This window comes from Carcharodon carcharias, chromosome 18, assembly GCF_017639515.1.
Source record: "Carcharodon carcharias isolate sCarCar2 chromosome 18, sCarCar2.pri, whole genome shotgun sequence".
Classification (NCBI taxonomy): Eukaryota; Metazoa; Chordata; class Chondrichthyes; order Lamniformes; family Lamnidae; genus Carcharodon; species Carcharodon carcharias.
In genome coordinates, this window is record NC_054484.1 from 58475433 (window position 1) to 58502664 (window position 27232).

General features: G+C 41.2%; 1 protein-coding gene across 1 annotated transcript in view; it reads left to right on the forward strand.

Moving 5' to 3' along the window:
* Positions 1-11130: 11130 nt before the first annotated feature.
* Positions 11131-27232, forward strand: part of igsf11 (immunoglobulin superfamily member 11) — a 194164-nt gene continuing 178062 nt past the window's right edge. Inside the window, exon 1 of the mRNA XM_041211650.1 lies at positions 11131-11281. Coding sequence (XP_041067584.1) covers positions 11218-11281 — 64 coding nt within the window. The 5' untranslated portion in view covers positions 11131-11217. The remainder of the gene's footprint in view (positions 11282-27232) is intronic.

The window sequence follows — 27232 nt, forward strand, 5'->3', positions numbered from 1 at the left end:
TTAAGGATGCATTTTCCAATTGTGGCACTTAATTACAAACTGTGTTTTACTGACTAATTTTGAAGAAGTCTGACCTCATGGAGACTTTTGCAGTCAACTCATTCAAAGATTTCTAGCAATTTTCCAGCCTGAATTAATCCTAGTGGTGTGATTTTGTTGATTACAGGCAAAGGATCCCCTATCGGTGCACAGACTGATCCACATCTGTGACCAGTTCGAACTGGCCTCGGGAGCCAAGGTAAATCGTGGGAAGAGCGAGGCCATGTTCTTTGGGAACTGGGCTGACTGATCCTTTGTCCCCTTCACTGTCAGGGCTGATGGTCTGAAGGTGCTGGGGATATGGTTCGGAGGGTCCAGGGCACACATTAGAAACTGGAAGGAGCGAGTGTCTATGGTGAAAAGGAAACTGGGCATGTGGGAGCGATGCTCCCTCTCCATTGTGGGTAAGAACCTGGTCATCAGGTGTGAGGCTCTCTAGCTGTTGCTGTATGTGGCACAGGTCTGGCCCATTCCACACTCCTGTGTGGCGGCGATCACCCGAGCCATCTTCCGCTTTATCTGGAGGTCGAAAATGGATCATGTCCGCAGGGACACGATGTACAAGCCTCTAGATAAAGGGGGAAAAAACGTGCCCAACATCGCCCTCATACTGATGGCCACCTTTGTGTGCGGCTGCATCAAGCAGTGCGTAGACCCTCAGTATGCAAACACCAAGTGTCACTACATGCTGAGGTTCTACCTGTCCCCAGTGTTACGAAGGATGGGTCTGGCCACGCTGCCGCGGAATGCTCCAAGTAGTTGGACCGTGCCGTACCACCTGTCCCTTGTGAGAAAATTTATGCAGAGAAACACCTTTGACCACAATTTCATCAGGCAGTGATCGGCACATAACGTCTTAAAGGCCCTGAGGGAAAAGGAGAGGGTGGATCCTGTGGGATGGTTCTCTGAGCAGACTGACAAAGTCATTTGGCAGAACGCCTCATCGCCAGAACTTTCCAACAAGCACCAAGACATAGCTTGGCTGGTGGTGAGAAAGGCCTTCCCTGTAAGATCCTTCCTACATGCCAGGAGTCTCACCCCCTCTGCACATTGCCCTCGAGGTGGCTGTGGTGGGGAAGAGACCGTTGTTCACCTCCTTGTAGATTGTACCTTTGCAAAGAAGGTCTGGAGAGAGATGCAGTGGTTTCTGTCGAGGTTTGTCCTGAGCAGTTCTATGACACAGGACTCTGTGCTCTACGGGCTGTTTTCAGGGACACACACCGAGACAAACATCAACTGCAGCTGGAGGATCATCAGCTCGGTGAAAGACGCTCTTTGGTCTACCCGAAACTTGTTGGTCTTCCAGCGCAAAGAGTTGTCCCCGACAGAGTGTTGCAGACTGGCACATTCCAAGGTCCAGGACTACGTGCTGAGGGACACAGTTAAGCTTGGGGCAGCCGCCACAAAGGCGCAATGGGGAAGGGTCGCTGCCTAAGACCTTTCTGCCACAGTGCACTGTGGGGCTGGGAACTGTTTAGAGCCCCTCAGGCTGTACAGCTTAAAATGAATGTCTGCCAATGATTGTAATATTCATTGTCTGTACTGATATACCTTGTAATTCATGTTGTAAAAGTTGAACCTGATTGTATTTTTGTAATGGCGATTTTGAAATGGTTCGAAATGTTTTTGAAGATTTATGAATAAAATATATTTTTGCAAAAAAAAAAATTACAGGCAAAGGAGGATTTTCTGGATAGCAGCAGCTGTTAAAGAACTGCTGGTTCTATGTGAAATTATGTTATTTTACACTTGACGGGAGAAAAGTCTATTGATGCAATCCTATTGATTTAGTTAAGCTGCAAAGAGGAAACAGGTATTTCCACATCTTTGATGCAACCTTTGATGCACTGTTGGAGGAAGTGGAGGACTGCTTCCTTTGGAGCAGAAGAATACCATCCTCAGAAGAGGAGTCTGCACTGCATGGAAGAAGATGGTGAAGAAGAGCTAATCTTGTCTCCGACATCCGAAGAACTGATTAGATTGGGATAAAGCTCTGGCATCATCATTAAGACTGTCAAGGAAAGGCTATCCAGCTTTTCCCTGCACAAATATTCTGCATGCTTACAGAATCATGTAAGATAGCTACTGACCTGGATGCTTGAGTATCACATGTTCTTCTCTGATTCTCCTGTCCAACATCTAAGATGGTAGGCAGTTTATCTTTTCCCAGAAAACAGGAGACTTCTGGAACAGGTTGCCTGCTAGTGCTGATTAACTATGTACTTTTGAGAGAGAGAGGGGATGGGAATGGTTTGTGCAGCAGCAGTGATCACATCATGGTAGAGGTAGCCATGATGTAATATAAGTGACACGTCCCTAAGACATGAAAGAAATCACAAACTATGTAAATCAAACTTTATTCTTCTTTTCTTATTTAAAAATGAACTTTGCTGAACCAAAAGATGGCCACCTGATATCTGGAATTGTAAGCGGACTACTAGCTCATTATATGGATTTCACTGGAGACATGTCCTAATATGTTGCTCATGGAATCCCACACCTGGGATTGTCAAGGTCCATTTCAAAAAGGAACTATTGAAAGGAAATGGATGTCATTTGCATCTTTATAAGTGTATCCCTCTAATGGAGTCTAAGGGTCTACCAAGACAATAGCTACCCAGAATAGGGTCATCAGTATGGATAATGACCCTTTCAGAGGCTAATGACAGGGACATTATAAGCCACAAAACAAAACCTATATCCAGACAAACATCTGTTTATGAAATCATGTGGAGGATAGAGGTGACTTGACTTGAGTGACCATTTTGAAATCTCTATATACAGTTGAGAACTCAGAAGCAGGGTAGCCTGCTAATGTAATTCCAATTTGCAAACATCCAATAGCAGCAATCCAGGCTGACCAAGAAGCCTGCAACAAGCCCTCATCGAAGCCTGTTTATCTGGAAGCCAGTGGCCATGGCCTGCCAAGCAGACCAAGTTTCTGAATATCAACCTCTTCTCACTGTGTTGCCATCATCTTTAAAGGAATTCCGCACTTCTGCCTTCAGTCAGGAACCCGCCTGAACTGAAACTTCTCTATGAGAGAACCCACCTCTGGATTTGGACTTTCTGGACTCTGGCAATCACGTGAACTGATATCTATTTCTGTGCTTCTTTTTACTGTTAAGTTATTCATAGTTGTAAAGCCCCCTTTTCCCATCCCCCTTACTATGTGTGTGGGTGTGAAGTTATGATCACCCCCTTGGCTTGACTGAGTGAATAAACTAAACTTCTGATTCAATCCTAAGAGAGTTTGCTGCGAGTTACTTTAAAAATTGATGGCAAAGGGTTTTTTTGGAATACGCACCACAGCCTATTTTAAAACAAAACACACCTCTACTTTTGGACAGATGGCAAGAGAATAAAGGAGTTCAGTTTTGCCTCTCTCTCTTGTCCGTAGCATAAGTCATGGTCTATGTTGTCCACTGGACTAGATTTGATCATTCAAGAGACCAAGTAGCACCTGGCGTATATGGAGTCTCTTGGCCTGCTTCACAATTGTTTGGTATAAACTAGATAGACCAGCTGGTCTTTTCCCATTGATATTATCAAGTGTTTGTATTGGACTCTTTTCTATTTGATGCATAAGAGGAAGCAGTTCATGCAGACAATAGAAGGTGGAGGTGGGGAGGGGACTAGACGCCAAATACATGACATTTGACTCCTTATAAGGAGAAGATCTAAGTGTTGTAAATAGAGGAAGTGGGTAGTTTGAATTTTGGGGCTTCCCCATATTCACACCTAACATCATCCTTTGTCTCTCATTCTTTATCTCTTTATTCATTGACTGATTCACAGGTATGCACAGAAACAATGGAACATAACAGATTTGAATGTCTTGCCATGTAAGGGGTGTCATGTTGCAAGTATGCTGACATTTATTCTCCTGCTTCTGGAATTCTGTAGGGAATATGCATTCTAAATTTTACACAATACCCTTGATCTGTTCAAAATATTAAAAAATATTCCAACATGCAGCCTAAAGTAGTGGAAGAGTATCAGGCAATAATCACCAGCACGTGCTCATTGATAAGTTAGATTGAGTTATACCATTTAATGTCGAGAGTTTTAGAAACAATACCTAAGTTGTCTGACTTTGGACTACCCTACTTACCACAAAGTGAGAACTATCATGATTAAACCTGTCTGTGATTTGATATCATCCCATCTTTCCTAAGCTATATTTTTAATGAGCAAATCTGGTACATTTTGTTAGTTTTCTCTTTTGGTTGTCACATTGTATTTTCAGTTCTTAGAAACATATGCTCTTGAAAGGTGATACTCTTTCATACGCTGTATAACTTTGCATTTGTAAATTCTCTCTCAAAAAATTGAAGGATCCTTGAAACCATAATGAAAACCTTCAATGTCTGTTTCACAATCCAAAACCTTTCATTTTGTAACCTTTAAAGCCTTAGATAAATTGAATTTAACTTGAAATACCTTAAATTACATGGGGGGAATCTGCTGGCTTTCTAGATACTTTCTAATGTGTCACTGAAACACCAGATAAGGCTCAGAAATGTGTAGCTGTCAATCTGTGGGAAATTTAGTAAAATAGCATACTGCACTGATAATAGAGTCAAGAATGCTCAGTACACAATGTCCTCAGCCACAAGGCTGTCTGGCTCCTTGTTCTTATCCATTGCTCAAGGCCCCGAAGCCCAAAAATAGAAGTTGTTTTTTGTTTGGCTGACATTGCCTACTTGTATATGTAGTGAACTGGCCATTTAGTCTGAACACTTAAATCATGTAAGGAATTAAACTCCTTTGACGAACTACAGGTTGCCACTGGGAATTGATTGGCAAAGCTCAAGGTAAAGGCTCAATAGAGAACTTTACAGCATCATTGGTCATTCATTCCTACAATGGCCAGTGCCATCATTTACTTTAGGGGGAGGGCAGGAGGGTCAGTTTGCATGTTACAAAAGAGGGCACTTGGTGAAGCACTGGGCATGAGTGAAGAGCTGCAAATACAGAGTGAGGCTGTGTAAGTCACAGCAGGTAACGTTAATATTAAACAACTTGACTGATTTAGCTGTAAGCCTCTTTGGATCCTGTTTGTACAAAATGCTATTTTATAAAGAATGTTCAGGGTGTACTTGCTCTGTTTTAATGTGAAACTTTTCAATATGAATCCTTCAAAATGGATTCCCTCAATGACCTGAAGGTGACAGCTGTCAGAAGTTGCTTTCTGGTTGGTGGGGATTGATGCAAATGATTTACAAGGTCGCAGGATAAACGCAAACAAGTCCAGAATTCTTGTGGTTCCTTTAAACATATTTTTAGCATGATTGATGGTACATAATTAAGGTGTTCTATTTTCCTTACATAAAGGAGGCTCAACAAACAGAAAACTGAAGATTTGGAAAGTAGCTGGGTTTGTAGGACTCTTCAATTGATGTAAAAGGAGCGTCTTTGAAGAAATTATATCTCCACCCGCCAAGCTACATATTCTGCCATCCTTCAAACCTGTTCTACCACTCATTGGAATAGCTTTACCCTTATTGATTTCCCAACAAAATGTATGTGACCCTTTCTGCAGACTACAGATGGGATTTAATCCAGCCAGTAGCGGTGGGAAACATGGCGGCTGGGTCACATAATTGCTGGAGAGGCTGCATGTTAATCTCCCAGTGGTGGGTAAGCGTCCCACGATAATGGAGATGGGGAATGGACCCATGTGGGAAACTTGGCTGCTCATGGCGGAATGTCATTAATGAGCCTATTGCCTCCAATTATCTCTGAGCCCATCGGAATTTAGTTCTGGTTCAGGGATTAAGTGGGAGTTGCATGGCTTTTCCGTGCCACTCGACGGCTCCCAGAAACCCCTATTAGGTTTGTCAGTGATCTATTTGGGGGAAGGTGGCCCTTGTTGTCCTGAACTCTATGGCCACTCTAGGTCCTGGAGTCACGAAGGGGGGCATTTAATTTGGTCAGGCTACCCCCACGGAAGCAACATAAGTTTCTTATTAGTTCTCTATTCAGATGGCGGGATCTGTGTTGAAAACATTACATCCCAGAGGGAAACTTAAAACAACTGTCATAACCAATTTTTGCAACTTGTATGTTGAGATGCAGGCTTTGAATTCAGTAGTAATAAGACCTACCAAGTCTCGAGATTTTTTTTAATAAAACTAAATTAAACATTTATTAATACAAGAAAGATTGTAAACACATAGGTACATCTACAAAATTACTACTATAATAACTACAAAAATCCCCTAATTAGTTTGACCCTAAGTTACACCCCCGTTAAGGCAACTGTAAATCTCATAGATTTAAACAGACACCTGGCAAAGCACACCCCGGACAGTCGCATTCAAAATGAGTTTCTTTCAGCTTTGGGTCCTTGAAGACAGCAGTTTGAGGCTTACAGGCTGGAGGCTTCTCACACTTGTTGGATATTAAAATGCCTCCACCTTACACACAATCTCCTTTATCTTTTATACATATCTTTCCCCCTTTGAATGTAAATTTTCCATTGCATCACTAGGCTTTTAAGTTTACCTCTTCTAACTTTAACATCCTTTCATCCCACCAATTTTATTAGTAAGCTGAAAAAAAACCACATTGCTTGGTGTCTTCTAGCTAGGTGTACAATTTTATCTGCAGTCTTGAATGGTTTCTTTTATAAATACAAATTTACACTTTACCTTCTACCCTCCTTACACTTACCTAATTAACATCTCAAAACTACTATACATTACATCACCCAGCCTAGCTGATTTTAATCCAGTTAAGACACACAGAGACACATACATAGACGCAGGTCCCACTAAAAGTCTATTTTAAAATAATTTCAATAGCATTATTTTGTCTGTTTGACATCCCCTTCCTTATTGAAAAACAAACTGTTATTATTCTAAAAGATGGCTTCATTTTTAAAAATTAACCCTTCTTACACTATCTCCTATACTTAACTATATACTTATACTATTATATTACCAGATGCGTGCATTAGCACAACAATGTATATACAAATCCTTGGTACCAGCAGAAATCATCCTAGTTCAGTGTCCAGGTTTTAAAAATGCCCAATTTTCCCTTTAAGCTTCAAACTCTTGATAATGCAACTGTAATCAGGTTCTCTCATCCAGCAACATGTATTATCTGTAGATTAAATGGCTGCAGTAATAAATGCCATCTGACTAGCCTTGCACTTCTGTCTTGAAATTTACCCACTTTAAAGGATTGTGGTCTGTATAAACAATTGTTTCTGCTGAATTGTTTGCCACATAGATTTCATAGAATTGATTTTAAAATTTATTTAAAATCATGTGACTGTGTCACATGTTTGGGGACATATTTTTATATTTATGAAAATTAATTAATTTATTTAATAAAAGTTTCAGGCAACCTCATCCCACTTGTGAATGAGGTTTCCTGAAAAACTCAAAGGCCGCTTGGGCTTCATGAGCATTCACAAATGGCTCAGTTGATTTCTTAATGGCCTTAATAGGCAGTTTACATTTTGGCGGATGCACAGCTGACTTCGGCATGTGCCCGCTGAACAAAATATCATAATGGCACACGTCCCGACATCATCACACGTCATTTTACATGTCGGCATGTCAGGCCTGCCACTGCACACCGACCGGAACATTCTGCCCCTTGTTATCCCACAATCTGGAAACAATCCAGGATGCTCCTCTTGTAACACCTCTGTTGAAAATACTTCTACAGGCTTGTCAACTACCATAAGCATCACACAAGTTTGTGATCCAGCTATATTATTACACAGAATAAATTGAACTCCAGCAATGGGCAATTTTTCACCGCCCCAACAGTCACTTCACCAGTTTTCCACTTACTTTTAAAATTTTCCTTCCACAAAGAATAGGTTTAGCATCTCCACGAACTCCACTTATTATCACCTGTTCCTGCAATACTCCCCCGGAACAACAAATATCACTATTAAAGATTGACTAGCCCCTGTATCTCTTAAAATTTTAACATCTTTACCTACTCCACCCTGTACACATGGAAAGACTTTCCCTTCACACACAAAATCTTTAAACCTTTCTGCAACCTAGCTAGGTGTAAGATTTCATCCGCAGTCTTGAATTGTTTCTTTTAACAAATGCAAATTTACACTTTACCTTTTACCCTCCTTATGTTTATCTAATTAACATCTCAAAACTACTATATATCAAAGCACCCAGTTGGCTTTAATCCTACTAAGACACACATAGACACACACATATACGCGGACCCCACTAGAAATCTACTTTAAAATAATTTCCAATTACATTATTATATATTCTTGACAAAACATGGAGAAAAGAGCTGAACTAAAGAGGTGAGGTGAGAGCGACTGCCCGTAACATCAAGGCAGCATTTGACTGAGTGTGGCATCAAGGAGCTCTAGTAAAACTGAAATCGATGGGAATTGGAGAAAACTCTCCATTGGTTGCGGTCATGCCTAGCGCAAGGAAGGTGGTTATGATTGTTGGAGGTCAATCTCAATCCTTGGACATCACTGCAGGAGTTCTTCAGGGTAGTGTCCTAGGCCCAGCCATCTTCGGCAGCTTCATCAATGACTTCCCCTACATTGTAAGGTCAGAAGTGTTCGTGGATGATTGCACAATGTTTGGCATTATTTGTGACTCCTTAATATTGAGGCAGTCCGTGTCCATATGTAGCAAGACCTGGACAATATTCAGGCTTGGGCTTATAAGTGGTAAGTTACATTCACACCACACAAGTGTCAGGTATCTCCAAAGGGAGAATCTAAGCATCTCTTCTTGACATTCAATGGCATTACCATGGCTGAATCCCCCGCTATCAACACTATGGGGGTTACCATTGAACAGTAACTGATCTGACTAGCCAAATAAATACTCTGGCTATAAGAGCAGGTCAGAGACTGGGAATGCTATGGGGAGCAACAAACCTCTTGATTCTTCAAAGGCTATTCACCATCTACAAAGCACAATCAGGAGTGTGATGGAACACTCTGCGCTTGCCTCAGTGAGTGCAGTTCCAACAACACTCAAGAAGCTCGACATTATCCAGGACAAACCAGCCCGCTTGATTGGCACACCATCTACCACCTTAAATGTTCACTTGCTGCACCACCGATACACTGTGGCAACAGTGTGTACCATCTACAAGATGCACTGCAGCACCTCATCAAAGCTCATTCTATAGCACCTGTCCCACCTGTGACCTCTACCACCAAGAAGGACAAGGATAGCACATGCTTGGGAACACCACCGCCAGGAGGTTCCCCTCTAAACCACTCACCATTCTGACTTTGAAATATATTGCCATTCCTTCACTGTCACTGGGTCAAAATCCTGGAACTCTCTTCCTAACAGCAGTGTGGGCATACCTACACCACATGGACTGCAGCGGTTCAAGAAGGTGGCTCACCACCACCTTCTCAAGCGGAATAAGGAATTGGCAATAAATACTGGCCTAGCCAGTGATGCCCACATCCTATATAAATTAATAAAAGGCCTGTTGATCTGACTTCCAGTGCTGGATGAGCAGCAATTCCCTCCAATTAAATATTGGGAAGGCTGAAGCCATCGTTTTTAGTCCCTGCTCCAAACTCCATTCCCAAGCTACTGACTCCAGCACTCTCCCTTTAACAATCTGAGAATAAGTCATTTTATTCAGATCCCTGGTATCACATTTGGTCCTGAGACAGGGGAGAAAGTAGCACAGTCGTAATATCATTAGAATAGTAATCCAGAGGGCCAGGCTAATGCTCTGGGGACACACGTTCAAATGGCAGCTGGTGGAATTTAAAATCAATTAACAAATCTGGAATTGAAAACTAGTTTCAGTGATATTATCCCATGAAACCAGCATTGATTGTTGCAAAAGCCCACCTGGTTCACTTATGTCTTTTAGATAAGGGAAATTTGCCATCCTTACCTGGTCTAGTCAACATGCAACTCCATGTCCACAGTAATGTGGTTGACTCTTAAGTGCCCTGTGAAATGGTGTGGCAAACCACTCATTTTAAGGGCAATTGGGAGTGGGCAACAAATGCTGGCCTTGTCAGTGAATGCCCATATCCCATGAAAGACTAAAAAACTGAGCTTCTGACCTCATATTTGTGTAATTACTAAGACCACCCATTTCCATCTTCATAACATCGCTGGACTTCACTCCTGCCTCAGCTCATCTGCCGCTGAAATCCTCATTCATGCCTTCGTTACCTCATGTCTTGATTGTTCTAATGCACTTGTAGCTGGTTTCCCATCTCCATAAACTTTAGGTCATCCAAAACTCTGTTGTCTGTGTCTTAACTCACTCCAGGTCCTGTTCACCTATCACCCCCTGTACTCACTACCTACATTGGTCCCTGGTCAAGCAAAGTCTTGGATTTTAAAATTCTCATCCTTGTTTTCAGATTGCTCAATGGCCTTAGTCCTCCCTAGCTCTGTAAGCTCCAGCCCCACAACCCTCCAAAAAATCTGTGCTCAACGAGTTCTGGCCTGGAGAGCATCCCCGATTTTAGTCGCTCCATTGTTAGTGGCTGGTGCTTGAGCTGCCCAAGCCCTGGAATACTCCCTCTTCCTCACTTAAGATACTTTTTAAAACCCGTCTCTTTGATGAAGCTTTTGGTCATTTGACCTAATATCTTGTCGTATGGCTCAGTGTCCTACTTTGTTTTATTATGCTCCTGCGAAGCGCCTTGGGATCTTTCATTACGTTAAAGGCGCCATAAAATGTAAGTTGTTGTTGATAACTCGTTCTGTAAAACGTTTTCTTTTTCCCTTTAGCAACCATCAGTGCACTTGAACAGAATAAAATTCAGTCCACAAAACTGTTTGAAAGATTTCAATGCCTCCAAATATAAGAATTTTTTTTCTGCACAGGTTGCATTTTTAAACGGCATAGTATTGAAAAACGTTCAATTGCACACAGTGCTGGCTTTGGGATCCGCAGAGGGCGCAGTAATGAAGACTGCGAAGCTGTTTGTTGCTGGGTTCCTGGAGGCGGCTGTCAATCAATGGCAATCAAAGGCTGTGTGAGGCTCGGCTGTGGAGCTCATCGCCGACACTGGGAACGGCTGTAACCCCGTGAAATTAACTCTGACAAACCCACCGCTGCAGGATCAGTAGCAACACTATATACCCAGCTCAACACTGGTGCTTGGCCAGAGGCTGGGCTTTAATTCCCACGTTCAATTCCCGCTTCCCGACGCGGTGTCCTGAGATGGTGCTGAAACGGGCTGATTGGAACCTGTGGATTGCTTGTCTCTGGATAATTTGTTTCGAAGGTAAGATTTTAAGGTGTTTTTTTTAGAAAGTGCAACCTGAGTATCAGCACGGAGACTTTAAATCATTTAGCGAGGGAGTGGCGGGTTGTGTTGGAGAAAGATAACGCGGAAAGTTAACAAAATACTTTGCCAAATGAAGTCTTGTTTCAGATTCTTTTATTTGCTTGTTTATTCCCGATTTTTATGGTTTTGACTGTTTCAATGGAAATAACACGAAGATGTGAACGGATAGAACTGTTTACCCTAGATATTTAATTTGTTAGAGGTTGAGAATGTTGCTTTCTGTACCAGTAACTAATCCAGAGTGAGTTAGTGGACTAGCTGGTTGGAAATCACACTTACGTTGCGGTGTTGGTAACATTGGGTGAGGTGGGGTGAGGGCGCCAAGAGGACAATAATAGATAACAGACTTGTGTTCACAATTCGTACAATTGTTTGTATGTGACCGGAAACAACTGAAAACAACGTTACTGACGATTCCTTGAGAATCATTCGGAAATTGCATGAAATGAGTTGTCAAATGTAGGTCATGTTTGTTGAAATGAAAACATTAAAACATCAGATGTGTTTTCAGAATTTGTTTTTCAGAGCTGGTAGAGAAGTAATTAACAATCAAAGTAAATAACATGACTTAGAATTTCCGGTTCATTTCAATTTCTTAATTCAAGCAGCTGACATGAGAGAGAAATACATGTTTTTCAGAGTCCTCTTTAAACATGTGCCAGGAAGTAGATGATACACTATTTAAAGACCTACTATAGTAGGTTTTACAGCTCTTACAGTATTGATAAACAGAGTTTGCTGTTCAAAATTTTAATGTTCTTAGTTGGCATGTATAAAAGCTCTTTATGTCTTATGTAAGTCTGCTAAAATATCTTCATAGGTCTGTAAAAATGTTTGCACTTTTGTATGGCAGAGGAATAAGAACTATCCATATTTTGTGACGTTAAGATTAGGTAATGGAATTATACATTTAGACGATTGTGCAATGAGATGTTCAGATAAGGGTACATCTATAAGTCTGAACAGACAATTCAAGACGGTAGAGCAGCATTTCGATTTTGGGTAAAATCAAGCATAGTGTCATGAAAGGACAGAGTTTAACAATAGTAATAGGGCAGGATTGACCAAGGCCTCACCAAGGAAAAAAGGCAACAAGTTAAAATTAAAGCTGCTATATTTGAATGCATAAAATATTAGTGACGAAGTAACTGAATTAATGCATCCAGTGTATTTGATCTAGTAGCCATACTGAGACATGGTTAGACGGTGACCAAGGTGGAGAACTAAATGTTCCAAGGTACTTGCCTTTTAGAGGAAGTAGGCCAGATAGTAAAGGAGGTGGGTAGCCTGATAAAGGGTATTGGCCCAGAACATCAGGACGTAGATTCTGTTATTTCTTATTCCACCCATTTTTAAGGCAGAAAACACCGGCGGGAGTAGCTTATAGGCCCCCAAACTGTAATCAGTGTAGGACAGAGTATAAGTCGGAAAATCAGGAGCATGCAATAAGGGCAATGCAATATTTGTGGAGGACTTTCATATTTATATATTCTGGGTAAAGTAAATTAGCCTTTCTAACTTGGAAGATGAGTTCATGGCACACATTTAGGACAGTTTTCCAGAACAATATCTTGAAGGACCAACTAGGGAAAAGGCTCCTTTAGATTTTGTATTGTGTAATGAGTCAATTAGTAAACTTATTGTAAAGGATCTTCTGAGGAGAGTGATCAGAATAAAGAATTTTATATTAAGTTTGAGAGTGATGTGGTTACGTCTGAGACTATAGGGTTCAAATTTAAATAACCAATTATGGAGGTATGAGGGATGAATTGGTTGATGTAGATTGGGAATTTAATTATGCTATAATGGTAGAGAAACAATGGAAAATAAGTAAAGAAATATTTTCATAATTTTCAACAAATATTCATTGCTTTTAAGGAATTAAAAACTCTACTAGAGAAGAAACATGAAACCAGGGAAATTAGGGATTTACAACTTGAGGATTGGGAGGGTTTTAAAAATAAGCGAAGCCTGACCAAGAAATTGGTGAAGAGCAAGAAAGTAGAATAGAGTAAACTAAAAGGTGAATTTAGTTTACCCAGAATATGTAAATATCAAAGTTCTCCACAACTGTTTCATTGCCCTTATTGCATACTCCTAACTTTCTGATTTATACTCTGTCTAGCACTGATTACAGTTTGGGGGCCTATATGCTACTCCCGCCAGTGTTTTCTGCCTTAAAAATGGGTGGAATAAGAAATAACAGAATCTACGTCCTGATGTTCTGGGCTAATACCCTTTATCAGGCTACCCACCTCCTTTACTACCTGGCCTACTTCCTCTAAAAGGCAGGTACCTTGGAACACTTAGTTCTCCACCTTGGTCACTGCCCAACCATGTCTCAGTAATGGCTACTAGATCAAGTACACTGGGTGCATTAATTCATCTACTTTGTTACTAAGTTTTTATAAAAAAAGTCAAAACTTTCATGAGTATATAAAAAGGAAGAGATTAGTGAAGGCAAGCACAGGTACCTTAAAGGCGTATATTTCTTAGTTCTGATGAAGGGTCATACGGACTTGAAACGTCAACTGTATCCCTCTCTGCAGATGCTGTCAGACCTGCTGAGTTTTTCCAGGTATTTTTGTTTTTGTTCTAGACTTCCAGCATCTGCAGTATTTTGATTTTACCTTAGAGGCATAGACAGGTGAAATTATAATGTGGGAGTAAGGAAATGGTAGAGATGTTAAACAAATACTTTGTGATAGTAGACAGCACACAGAATATAGTGGAAATTCTCATGAGACCCTTGGTTCCCCACAGTGAGGACCTTGAAGTGATTGGTAAAGGAAAAGTACTGGAGAAATTAATTGCATTAAAAGGTAATAAATCTCCTGGACCTGATGGTCTACACCCTAGGGTTTTAAAAGAGATGGTTATTAAGGGTGTGGTAACAGGGCACTTAGAAAATCTCAATATTAGACAAAGTCAGCATGGATTAATGGAAGGAAAATCATGTTTGACAAATCTATTAGAATTTTCTAAGGGCTTAACTAGCATTGTAGCTAAGAGGAAACTAATGGATGTAGTGCACGTGGATTTTTAGAAGTATTTGATAAGGTGCCACACAAGGTTGGGTTGTTACACTAGATTAGGACTCATGGCATTGGGTAATATATTAGCATGGAGTGAAGATTAGTTAATGACAGAGTGCAATTAAATAGGTCATTTTGACATGGCAGGTATAACTGGTGGCGTGCTTAGCAGCTATTTATAATCTACGTCAATGACTTTGAGGTGTTCGAATGTAACATATCTAAGGTTGCTGATGATGCAAAACTAGTTAAGTGTGATGTGGGGAGGATGTAAAGAAATTGTAAAGGGTTATAAATTGGTTAAATGTATGGGTGAGAACATGGCATATGGATTATAATTGAGGGAAGTGTGAAGTTGTACACTTTTTGATAGGAAGAGTAGAAAAGTAGTATATTTTTAAAGGTGAAAAACTAGTAAATATTGGAATTTGGAGAGATTTGGCTGTTTGTAAAGCACATGAAATAAAGCTTGCCCAAACACTTTATTTCCCCAATTAAAAGAGACATTTGAATTATCATTTTAACAAGAAAGACTACAGGACTGAAAGAGATCATTTTGCCCATAGCAGCAGTGAAGGAACACTTGCCCTTTTTCTGTACCCTTAAAACATTTCCAAATGTTTATCCCCTTCCCTTTTAAAAGCTCTTGATTTTGTTTCCACCACTTTCTGCCAGGGGTCACAACCTTACCAAACAACATTTAATTTAGAATCTCCTAACTTCACCCTTGATTCTTTTGATTCACTTCAACAAAAGTTAGATTGACTATTATTCCATTCTTTAGTACTTTCATTCTTTGTAGATCACTAGTTTTAATGTATGATATTGCCTATGTTTCCCAGTGTTTCCACTAGCTCATAATACTCAAATAATTCAATAATTACCAACACCTTTATATATTTACAGAATAAAAATGGTAGGCAGATCAATGGCAATAATTGAACTCTACGTTTATTGCAGAAAACTGAAAAGTCATCAGGAGTCATTTGAATAAGTAGCAGTCATATATGTGTTATGATGTATGTGCTTTGCAGTTAGCCAGTTTAACAACTTATAATTTGAAAAAATTGCATACATTAAGGATTTTAACTAACATTAAGGATAGACTATCGAACACTTTTTAGTACTGTGGTTGTAAAACTACATTGTTTAAGAGTACACGAGCAGACTTAACCAGTATAAATTGCATGCTGCTGCTTATGTGGCACATATTATAGAGTAGTAATTAGGTTCATCTAGCTCCTTACAGTTGTGGTTTACTGTGGATTTGTGTTTGAGTCATAAATTTCTACTTCTATCACCTTGGGTCTGAACCTGTAAGCTTCTGATTCTTCTCAAATGATAAACGTGTTCCAGACTTCCTTCAATGATTTTACAGATCCTGCAGTCACTGTTCTTAGTTTAATCTAGATGTTCACATACATTCATACAGCACAAAGCTTCATATTTATATTTCATCAGGCAAATATGACAACCAAGGTGAAAACTGTGGTCATTGTGTGTTTAATAAAAGGGTTAAATTTTCAAGTTCTGTTGGCTAACATGTATATGTACAGAAATCCCATTCACTCATCGCCTCCTGTGTGTACTGACCAGGTTGAGAATATAAAAATGTCATCCTTGTAATAAAATCACTCTATTGCCTCTCCCTTCCCTACCTCTGTAACCTCCTCCAACATTACAATCTTCCAACAACGTCTCCAATTATGGCCTCTCTTACATCCCTTACTTCCTTCTCCCCACTATTGGAGGCTGTCTTCAGCTGTTTAGTCCCTTAACTTTGGAATTGCCCTCCCTCTCCAAACCATCTCCTTCTCCTTTTAAGCCTTGTTGAGTTTTTATAATGCTATAAAGATACCAATAACTCATAAAGGATTGGGAAAACACTTTGTGGGTTAAATTATTAAGACTAGGCACATGAGAACATTTATACAAAGATATAAAGCTTGAAGACATCAGCAGCAGAGCTGTGTGCGCTGTGTTCTGCTCACAGACCAAAGTGAAACAGACTGGATCACATGACACTTCCCTTCTAGTGATCGCCTGTTATTATCCCTTAAAGGTACATTACAACAAGCTTCTCTTTAAAAACCTAGTCTTTTCCAAGCTTTTGGTTACTTGTCCTTAATTGGCTTGGTGACCATTTTGTCTCCACTTCTCTCTCTCTCTCTCTCTCTCTCTCTCTCTCTCTCTCTCTCTCTCTCTCTCTCCGCCCCCCCCCACCCCCCCCACACACACACACACACACACACACACACACACACACACACACACCTTAAACCAGCTTATATTTCAACTCTTTCTTGGACTCGAACTCAAGTTCTGTCGAAGGGTCATGAGGACTCAAAACGTCAACTCTTTTCTTCTCCGCCGATGCTGCCAGACCTGCTGAGTTTTTCCAGGTAATTCTGTTTTTGTTTTGTCTGATTATGCCCCTGCAAAGCACCTTCTTCCAAGTGCTATATAAATCCTGTTGATGATGATGCTAGAAGTTGGCAGCACTGATCGCCAAGATGGAGCAACATAGAATACTGTTGAAGAGTGAATAAAATCTTCTGTAGTTTACATTTTTCAATTTTAATCTTACAATCATGCGCCAGTTTACAGTGCCAGATTCTCAAAATAAATTTCACACTACATCAATCATTTTGATCATTTGGCCCCATGAACTTCCCTCATAAAGCCAAAAACTATCATATTCAAAAATAATTGGTGGATCAGTCTGTTTGGTCAGATCCCTACTAAATTGCAGAGGGAGTAATGGTGAGTAATTGTGGCCTCATTTTGTATATGCTATATTATATCATTACCTGAGTCAAAAGTTGGAAGGGGCTATTCATATATGCAGGTGGATGCCACTGTAACGCACTCTGGAGAATGCACTCACCAACTCGGGCTGTTCCTGATTGTGATCCATAAAGAAACAGTCTCCAAACCCCCTCAAGCTCCCAGTATTTCAGTCTGCCTATGAACCGCGCTGGCAGCACATGGAATAATCAGCATTCAATTAAATTAATTTTCCAGCTTTACTGGGAGCCACAGATACTGATGGTTTTCAATTTCTGTTTGCTCGGAAAGTAACGAGGTGGTGTGTTGGCCGGAGGATCATCTTGTGTGTGAGAATAGATAGTACATTGATGGCTGTAGAACTATGTCTATTAGAAACTGTACAGTTTCTAATTTCTTTAACTACATTATTAAGGGAGGCGATGGTATAGTGGTATTGTGGCTGGACCAGTAATCTAGAGATGCAGGGTAATTCTCTGGGGACCCAGGTTCGAATCCTGCCATGGCAGATGGTGGAATTTAAATTCAATAAAAATCTGGAATTAAAGGTCTGATGATGACCATGAAACCATTGTTGTAAAAACCCATCTGGGTCACTAATGTCCTTTTAGGGAAGGAAATCTGCCATCCTTACCTGGCCTGGCCTCAATGTGACTCCAGACACACAGCAATGTGACTCTTAAAAGACCTCTGAACAAAGTCAATTTGGCCCCCGTTCAATAAATAAATAAAAAATTATGGCAAAATGATAAAAAAATGAAAAATTATGGAATGACCCGTTCTGATTTGAGAACCTTCTGAATGTCTGAAAACTAAATAAACCCATAATTGCCCTGACTGCCTATTGACCAAGTTTCCCATAAGATGAAGAAGTCTGAATTGAAAATAATTTTGTTTTGTTTGAGATTCTAACATGATTATAATTAAGCTAAACATTCAAGTTCATGTACATCCATAAGATCTTGGCCTGGAATTTTGTTGCTGTTTTTGGTAAAATTCGACAGAAGTCGGCCAAACTGTTAAAGTCAATTGTGGTTTTTTTAAGGCCAAGTCACTCATTTCAAGTTGAGCTGGTTTAAAAAGCATCGGCACCACCCAAAAACAGGCCACATCGCTGTTTGAATTAATCAGCATGGAGGTTTTTTGCTTATCGCACTCGTGAGTCTTTAAAGAGGCTCTAAAAATAAGTTAGTTTACATGAATGGAAACATTGTAAAAGCCTTTGAAGATAATTCTTTTGAATATGCTAAGAAACTGACTACTGAACACCAAATAAGTAGCAAATGGTTCTGTATTTTTTTTAGGTCAGTTTCAGTTATTTACAATCCTCAGATGGTGAACCAGGCACTCATTTGAAATGCTTTTTTTCTTGTGTTAAACCCATGTTTAGCAAAATTAATTAAACTGCACCAAGTTCCACTGCTTTCAAAATACTTGTTGATGTGCTTATGTTCTGAAATGCTGTCTGCGCTTGTTCATGGCAAATTTTGCTTTTGTTGATATGTAAATTAATTTTAGCAGAAACTTGAGGAAAGGCCCCATCTCAAATTGGGTGTAATTTGTGCCCAGTTAATTGATCACGTACCTGAAGTGGAAACTCCATTCCCTTGTGTTTTAGTTCCTCAAAATTTGTATTTGTGACTTTTATATCTTTCCATAGTTTTATGGATGTCAATGTAAAGATTATATCCCTGACCTGTGTTTAGGTCAGCTGGCATGACTAGAACAAAATGGTGACCCAAGTGTTCCACATTTGCAAGTTTTGTAGCCATTTATATGTGCTTACATTCAGAAGCAGGGAGCAAAAATGCATGCTTGTGGCTGATGTTCTGTGGCATTTGAAACATTTACAGCCTATGGAAGTGACTCCAATGACAAGCATTTGCTGACAGAAACACAATAGAATAAATAGAATATTGTGGTAGACATTTGGTTCATTGGTGCCTGGAATTGGCACTACAGGAGCTGGAGGCCCACTAAATGGTGTGTGTTTGGTGCAGTTCCCTTGCTGGGAAGGGCACTAGCATGGACATGCCATGCATGTGCCGGGAATATACCAACAGGCTAAATGTTGTTGTCAAACTGCTGCTTTGGCTGACTTGATGCCTGTTCTTGAGACTTGGACCCCAGTGGTTCACTGCACATGTGGTATCCATCTCTCCCACTAGCTATATTCAAAGGAACAAGCATTCAACTTGAGACTATCTTCTGGTATTGCAAAGTTTGCAGAAGCAACCTGAAGTTTTGTAGTGAGTCCCTGGATTTGGCAGGGAGTGTTGCTGCATCCTCTCAAATAGGGCATAGGATTTGGTGTCCCATCCACACACAGGCTGCGGTAGGTGGGGCTACTATAATTAGACTACCTCTGGGCCTGCAACACAACAGGAAGATGGAGCAAAACTTGTGGAGAGGGGAAACCATGTAGAGGAGATGGAGGGGAAGCATCGGAATATCTTCATTCCAGACGGATTGCTTGTGCACACCTACTTGGAGTCTGATTCTCTTACACCATTATTTGGTACATCCCATCTTCCCGTTCATCTGGGACATTCAATCACATCATCCTCTTGGCAAAAATCTTATAATAAATTAGACCAACAAAAACCTTGCCAAAAGATCTCTATCAAAAACAGCTCCAATTATACAAATAAAACATCATTCTTTTGTATCTCTTTTGTGCTTGCCTTGTGGGTGCCCTTGCCTCACAGTGTTCTTTAGCAGTGCTACTCCAGTTGCTGAAGCATGACTGGTGAAAAATTGCTGATTTTCAATGTTGGAGACTGCAGATGGCCATGCAGGACACCCTCAAGCAGCTCAGGATCTTTGCCTGGCTTCTGACTGCATCAGTTTGCACGGGCAGGAGCGGTCTGGGCTGGCTGGCTGGCAACTCAAGGGCAGTGCTGAATGCTACCATTTTGAGTGAAGACAGCAGGTTTGTGTTCCATTGTGCTACTCCCACGGGCAACGCCTTAGCAGTTTCTAGGAGGACAGATTGCTGGAATGTTGCGAGCCTCCATGCCTTTTTGAATGCTAAGATTTGCAGCTATGATGGTGGCAATATGAGCTTCATCGGAGCTTCCACTGCAGCACTGAGATGTTAGGTGGCTTCTGCTGGTGTTGCAATGGAAGCAGGGACTTTGGCCACCAGATACTGCATCACAGCTGGGTTTACCAGTATTTTCATGGGGTTGGCCATCATTTCCATGGTGGAGAGGATGGATTCCAAGCTCTGCATAATACACTGTGCCGTGTTCAAACTGGACTACTTGACAGTGACAACATGCTACCTGGCATTCCTACCAATCCACCAGGCATCTCTGTATATTCATAATTGTTTACCTGTATGTCACCCATCGAACTCTTTAACTGAGTCCCCTGAAGTAGAACACATCTGCACTCTTGCCCCCTGGTAAGCTGGCATGCAAACCATCCTTTCCCCTTGGCCTTGGTGCAGCCCACTTGTGCCCAATGACTCACCAAGTGCAGAATTCATCTATAACTTGCCACTAGTTTGGGAGGGTCAGTATCTGAGCTGGCGGCTGCATGTGTCAGATTCAGTGGAGAACCTCTTCGTCAGTGCTTTGCTGGTGCCCTCTTCCTTTTTGGGTAATGGGCCTGCCACAGATGAATAGCTGGAGGTATGTGGTGGCAGTGAGAAATGCATATGAGGCTGGCATCATTGAAAGGTGTGTCACAGTAAAGTGAAGTACCTGAATTTAGGCCTGAGTTATGAATGCACGGAGCTGCTGCTGTGTGAGTAATGGGGGTGGTGCATTGAGCATATATTGGTGGATAGGTGATGCCCATGTGAAAGTTCATTCACCTTGACTGCCTGTGTGAGGTTATTAAATTTCTTGTGGCACTGATGCTGGGTCCTTGGGGACAAACTCTGAAACAATTCGCCTTGAAGGTTAGTGTTCGATTCCCTTTGGAGGCTGCTGTTTCTGGAGTCCAGCAGAAACATGACCCCTCTCTCCTTTTATCCGCTTTCCCCATGTCTTCTGTACTGTACCCATCGACCTAGGAGCCTTCTCCCTTCCCTGGTGCTCCATCTGTGCATTACATACATACCAATGTCATAACAGGCAGCCAGCAGCAGCTTCCTTCCAATGAGTGCAGCTCCCATTTAAGAGGATTGTGATCACCCTCTTTCTGAAAATGGGCCTTAAAAGAGTTTATAGCTTTTTGTGTCTAAATTAGAATTTTTTTCAAAATTCCCATTTCACTTCTAAGAGCAAAAGCTGTCAAGAGCATTCACTGCAAGTGGAAATGGTGAGAGATTGTTGGTGCTCTGAATATCCTTCGTTTACATTATTGGGTGAATTCAGAGCACCAGACACAAAATTGAAGCTGTAGCTTTTGTGCAAGATTTTGTGCATTTGTGGCTGATCAATAGTTGCAATAAGTGATTTTGTGTAGCAGCCATGAATCTTTCCTAATAAGGGTGAAGAACCATACAGCTAAATAGTGCAAAAAGAAAGTGTTAAGAGTCCTGCAACTAGCTCAGTTAATGAGAACTATTTGGCACAATGTGCTGTGCTTTCATCTCTGAAATATGTGGGTTTTTTTGAGGTGAAGGATAAAAGTTCTAAGAAAATCACACTTTTTACACCTTGCACCTAGAAAGTTAACAATCACCCTTACATTATATAGCATGAGTGCAAATACAAATTAATACCAATTAAACAAGCAGCTGAGAAATTATCCATTTCTGGGTAAATGTGAAATTTAGTTCCCCATATTCCATATTGTTTTTGGTTTTTATTAACAAGATGATGACACGCGTCAGCTAGTGCCACACTAGGGGGCAATTTTGAGCTGTGAACGCTAGGCCACAGGACGAAGTTTGAAGCAGCCCAAATTTATCTTTGTTCAAGGTTTTTACCAGCCGGAAAAGATAGGACATCATCATCCGTTCTGTCTGGAATGTTTTACTGACCCAAGTTTTATAAATCAAAGGACAGAAATACCACACAGTCCACACCGGCAAGAAAAGGTTCCAGATTTAGCTTATTTCATTTAAATTTTTTTAATGTGACAGTTTGCTCCATCCACCACTCCCTTCCCAACTCCCAAGACTATTAGAATGAGCTGCTGCAGTTGGGTCACTTGGGATCAGTTTTTATGTTCTCTCATGAAAGAATTAAACTGTTTATAATTAAGTGAAACTGCTAGCATCTCTAGTTGTTCTGTTACATTTGTGTTCTGTATGGGAGCAAAATAACTGCAACACATTTTAAATTTAAAAAAAGTTATAAGTGCCCAATAATGGGGGCTGGCAGAATTTTATGCCTCCTCAAATTGTGTAGAAGAGGAACTGTGTATCAGGGGAGTTGCATAAAGTACTAAAGCTGCACACTGGGTGGAATAGCTTGTTTTAATGAGTGGAATTGATGAAGCATAGAATCACATCAGTCAGAAAATAGGTTGCTCTTCCCAGCACACTGCTGGAATAATGTGAATCTTTCAAATCCCATTGAGAGTGTGAAGATTTTTTAATGAAAATTTTATTATCTGTCTTTAAACTGATAAGTGTAATCTATGCAGTTTATGGAGCAAAGGGAACATGCAGGAGATCATCCTTTGAAACGGCATGAGCAGAGCTATTCATCCCAATGAATAAAAAATACAAAAAAGATAATGTATTGAATGTTTGGTTGAGAGTGAACTGGGTATGATTTGAGCTGGTTTCAACAAAATTGGCATGTTGACTGAATAAAAAGCATCTCATCCATTTTAAAACATTGCCTTTTGTCCAATTTTGAGACTTACTAGATATGCATATTTGTTATGCTTTGGCAAGAGTATAGTTTACAACTCAAACACAGTCAGCGTGTTGGATGTAAGCTGAATAAGTGGAGTAAGTGTAAAAATCTTGAACACATTTCAAAAAAGTCTTATGTATATTTTAATAGCTTTCTTTAGAGTTTGACAAAGTGTAAATTGGACAATAGCAGGATGACAATTGGGGGAAAGAAACACAATTTATTACTGGAAGGTTCCAGGCTGCTACAGGGGATATTAGTAACATCAGTCAGTCTACAATTTACTGATATAAAAGCAAAAAACTGTGTATGCTGGAAATCCAAAACACAAACAAAAATACCTGGAAAAACTCAGCGAGTCTGACAGCATATGTGGAGAGAAACACAGTTAACGTTTCGAGTCCGTATGACTCTTCAACAGAACTAAGGAAAAATAGAAAAGAGGTGAAATATAAGCTGGTTTAAGGTGGGGGGGGGGTGCGGTGGTGGGACAAGTAGAGCTGGATAGAGGGCTAGTGATAGGTGGAGATAACCAAAAGATGTCATAGACAAAAGGACAAAGAGGTGTTGAAGCTGGTGATATTATCAAAGGAATGTGATAATAAAGGTACAGATCACCCTAGTGGGGGTGGGTTGGGGGGACGGGATCGAAATAGGCTAAAAGGCAAAGATAAAACAATGGATGGAAATACATTTAAAAATAATGGAAATAGGTGGGAAAAGAAAAATCTATATAAATTATTGGAAAAAAGGGGGATCGGAAAGGGGATGGGATGGAGGAGAGAGTTCATGATCTAAAATTGTTGAACTCAATTTTCAGTCCGGAAGGCTGTAAAGTGCCTAGTCGGAAGATGAGGTGCTGTTCCTCCAGTTTGCATTGAGCCTCACTGGAACATTGTAGCAGGCTAAGGACAGACATGGGGGCATGAGAGCAGGGTAATATGCTGAAATGGCAAGCAACAGGGAGGTCTAGGTCATGCTTGCGGACAGACGGAAGGCGTTCCACAAATTGGTCACCTAGTCTGCGTTTGGTCTCTCCAATGTTGAGGAAACCGCATTGGGAACATCATTTACTGATGTCATGTTTGCAAAAGCAAATATTCATTATTATTCCCGCAACTAAAAATGGTGAGATTGGACTCTTGTTCAGATTGCAGGCTTCCCTTAAATCCAGGGCCTCATGAGCTGCACAAACATTGCTCCGCAGGTTCCTTCAGCCAAGCCTGGTGCTTTCATGAATCTCGAGGGTTTTCCTTCCATTAATGCGCAACAATGTGTGATCATCACCATATCTCGCAGGTCTCTGACTATCATGGCAGCTGCTATGATGCACCATCCCTCATTTGGGGAAGTCGATGGCATAGTGGTATTGTCACTTCAATAGTAGCCCAGAGACCCAAGGTAATGCTCTGGGGACCCGGGTTCAAATCCTGCCACGGCAGATGGTGGAATTTAAATTCAATAAAAATCTGGAATTAGAAGTCTGACGATGACCATGAAACCATTGCCAATCATTATAAAAACCCATCTGGTTCAGTTATGTCCTTTAGGGAAGGAAATCTGTTGTCCTTACCTGGTCTGGCCCACAGACCCACAGCCTTAAATGCGCTCTGAACAAGGGCAGTTAGGATGGGCAGTAAATGCTGACCGAGCCAGTGATGCCCACGTCCCATGAATGAATTTTAAAAAAATATTTTTGTCCCTATGAAACAAGTGGTAGGCTGGGTGTTTGAGGACACGGACTTCACATAGGATTCCCTTCTACACTTGCTGAAGATTGCTGTCAGGAAACCCTGATTGGCAGCTAAACTCTGCTCCAATCAAGCTTTATAAAATTATTTGTTTATGTGGGCATCGCTGGCGAGGCTAATATTTATTGCCCATCTCTAATTGCCCTTGAGAAGGCACTGCTGAGCTGCCTTTTTGAACTGCTGTAGAACCACTGCAGTTTATGTGGCGTATATACACCTACAGTGCTGTTGGGGAGGGTGTTCCAGAATTTTGATCCAGTGACAGTGAAGGAATGGACATATAGTTCCAAACCAGGATGCTGCATGCCTTGGAGTGTAGCTAGCAGGTAGTAGGGTCCCCATGCACCTGCTGCCCTTGTCTTTCTAGGTTGTCAAGATAGTGGGTTTGGAAGGTGCTGTTGAGAGAGCCTTGGTGAGTTGCTGCAGTGCACCTTGTAGATGGTACATACTACTGCCACTGTGTTGGTCGTGATGGAAGTGAATATTGAAGGTGGTGTATGTGGTGACGATCAAGTGGGCTGCTTTGTCCTGGATGGTGTCCAGCTTGAGTGTTGCAGGAGCTGCACTCATCCAGGCAAATGGGGAGTATTCTATCACACTCCCAACTTGTGCCTTGTAGATGGTAGAAAGGCTTTGGGGAGTCAGATGATGCATTACTTAGTGCAGGTTTCCTGGCCTCTGACCTGCTCTTGTAGCCACAGTATTTAAATGGCTAGTCCAGTTCAGTTTCTGGTCAATGGTAATCCTTCATTCATAACTGATTCAATTATGGTAATGCCATTGAATGTCAAGGGGTGATGCTTAGATTCTCTTGTTGGAGATGGTCATTGCCTGGCACTTGTATGGCATGAATGTTACTTGCCATTTGCCAGCTTACGCCTGGATATTGTCCAGGTCTTGCTGCATTTGGACATGGACTGCTTCAGTATCTGAGGAGTCACAAATGAAGCTGAATATTGTGCAGCCATGAGCAGACATTCTCATTTCTGACCTTATGATGGGAGGAAGGTCATAGATGAAGCAGCTGAAGATGATTGGGCCAAGGACTCTACCCTGAGGAACTCCTGCAGTGATGTCCTGGAGCTGAGATGACTGACCTCCAACAACCACAACCATCTTCCCTTGTACGATGTATGACTCCAACCAGTGGAGAGTTTCCCCCCATTGACTCCAGTTTTGCAAGGGTTCCTTGATGCCACACTTGGTCAAATGATGCCTTGATATCAAAGAAAGTCACACTCGCCTCACTGCGGGAATTCAGCTCTTTGTCCATATTTGAGCCAAGGCTGTAATGAGGTCAGGAACTGAGTGGCCCTGGCAGAACCCAAACTGGGCATCAGTGAGCAGGTTATTGCTAAGCAAGTGCCGGTTGATAGTACTATTGATGACTCCTTCAGTCACTTTGCTGATGATTGAGTAGACTGATAGAGCGGTAATTGGTCGGGTTGGATGTGTCCTGCTTTTTGTGTACAGGACATACCTGGGCACTATTTACACATTGCTGGGTAAATGCCAGTGTTGTAGTTGTACTGGAACAGCTTGGCTAGGGGTGCAGCAAGTTCTGGAGCACAAGTCTTCAGTACTATTGCCGGAATATTGTCAGGGCCCAGAGCCTTTGTACTATCCAGTGCCTTCAGCCGCTTGTTGATATCATATGGAGTGAACTGAATTGGCTGAAGATTAGCATCTGTTGGATGGGCAGCCCTGACAAGTACTTTAATTGGTTCATTAATGGCCTTATCAGGCCTTTGACAGTTCGGCGGGCACTATCCATTGGTGACGAAGTTGGCAACAGCAGGACTTCCTCCTATTCACCTGTAAGAAGAGTACATTAGTGTGTGCCCTGCTGAAGAGCTCTGAAGATTAGTTTAATTAGGACTCCACTGGTTGAGCATCCTATCCAGAAACTTTTGTTAGAATTGGAAGTACAGAACTTGGAAAGGTTTCTGATGGGTAAGTGATAAAGTTATTTTAATTTCCCACTTGTCCAATTCTGTTATGCATAAAGGGTTGAAATCCACCTCCATTCCAAACCTCCTCCCACCCATCATCACTGTAACTGTTTTGCTCCATGCTCAATTTGAGATGCCATATCTGCTAAAAGCCCATAAGTTGATCAGGTAAGGTTTACCCCTGCTCATGCTATTTCTAACTGTCATTTATTTTCATGTAATTACATTTCCAATTTGTCTCGTTATTAGCTTTCCACTTGTTGAGGCCAGGTTAAGTGGCCTGCATTTGCCAGCTAGGAGTATATCGGCTTTCTTTATAAAGGGAACCATGCTTTTCTTTTTGCAAGTTGTTCGAGCCATTCCAGTGTTTATTGACTTCCTCAAAATGCTGTCAATACCACACAAATCTCATTCTTTGCTGCTCTGCGTAATATGAGATACGGTCCGTCAGTCCTGAGGATTTATTTATTCAGTTTGTCCAGAACCTTTGCTTTGCTAATATCAAAGTGCTGAAGCATACACAGCACATGTTTGATGTTGAATGACATTTCAATAAGAACGAAAGTAGGAGGAGCAGGGGTAGGCCATTCAACCCTTC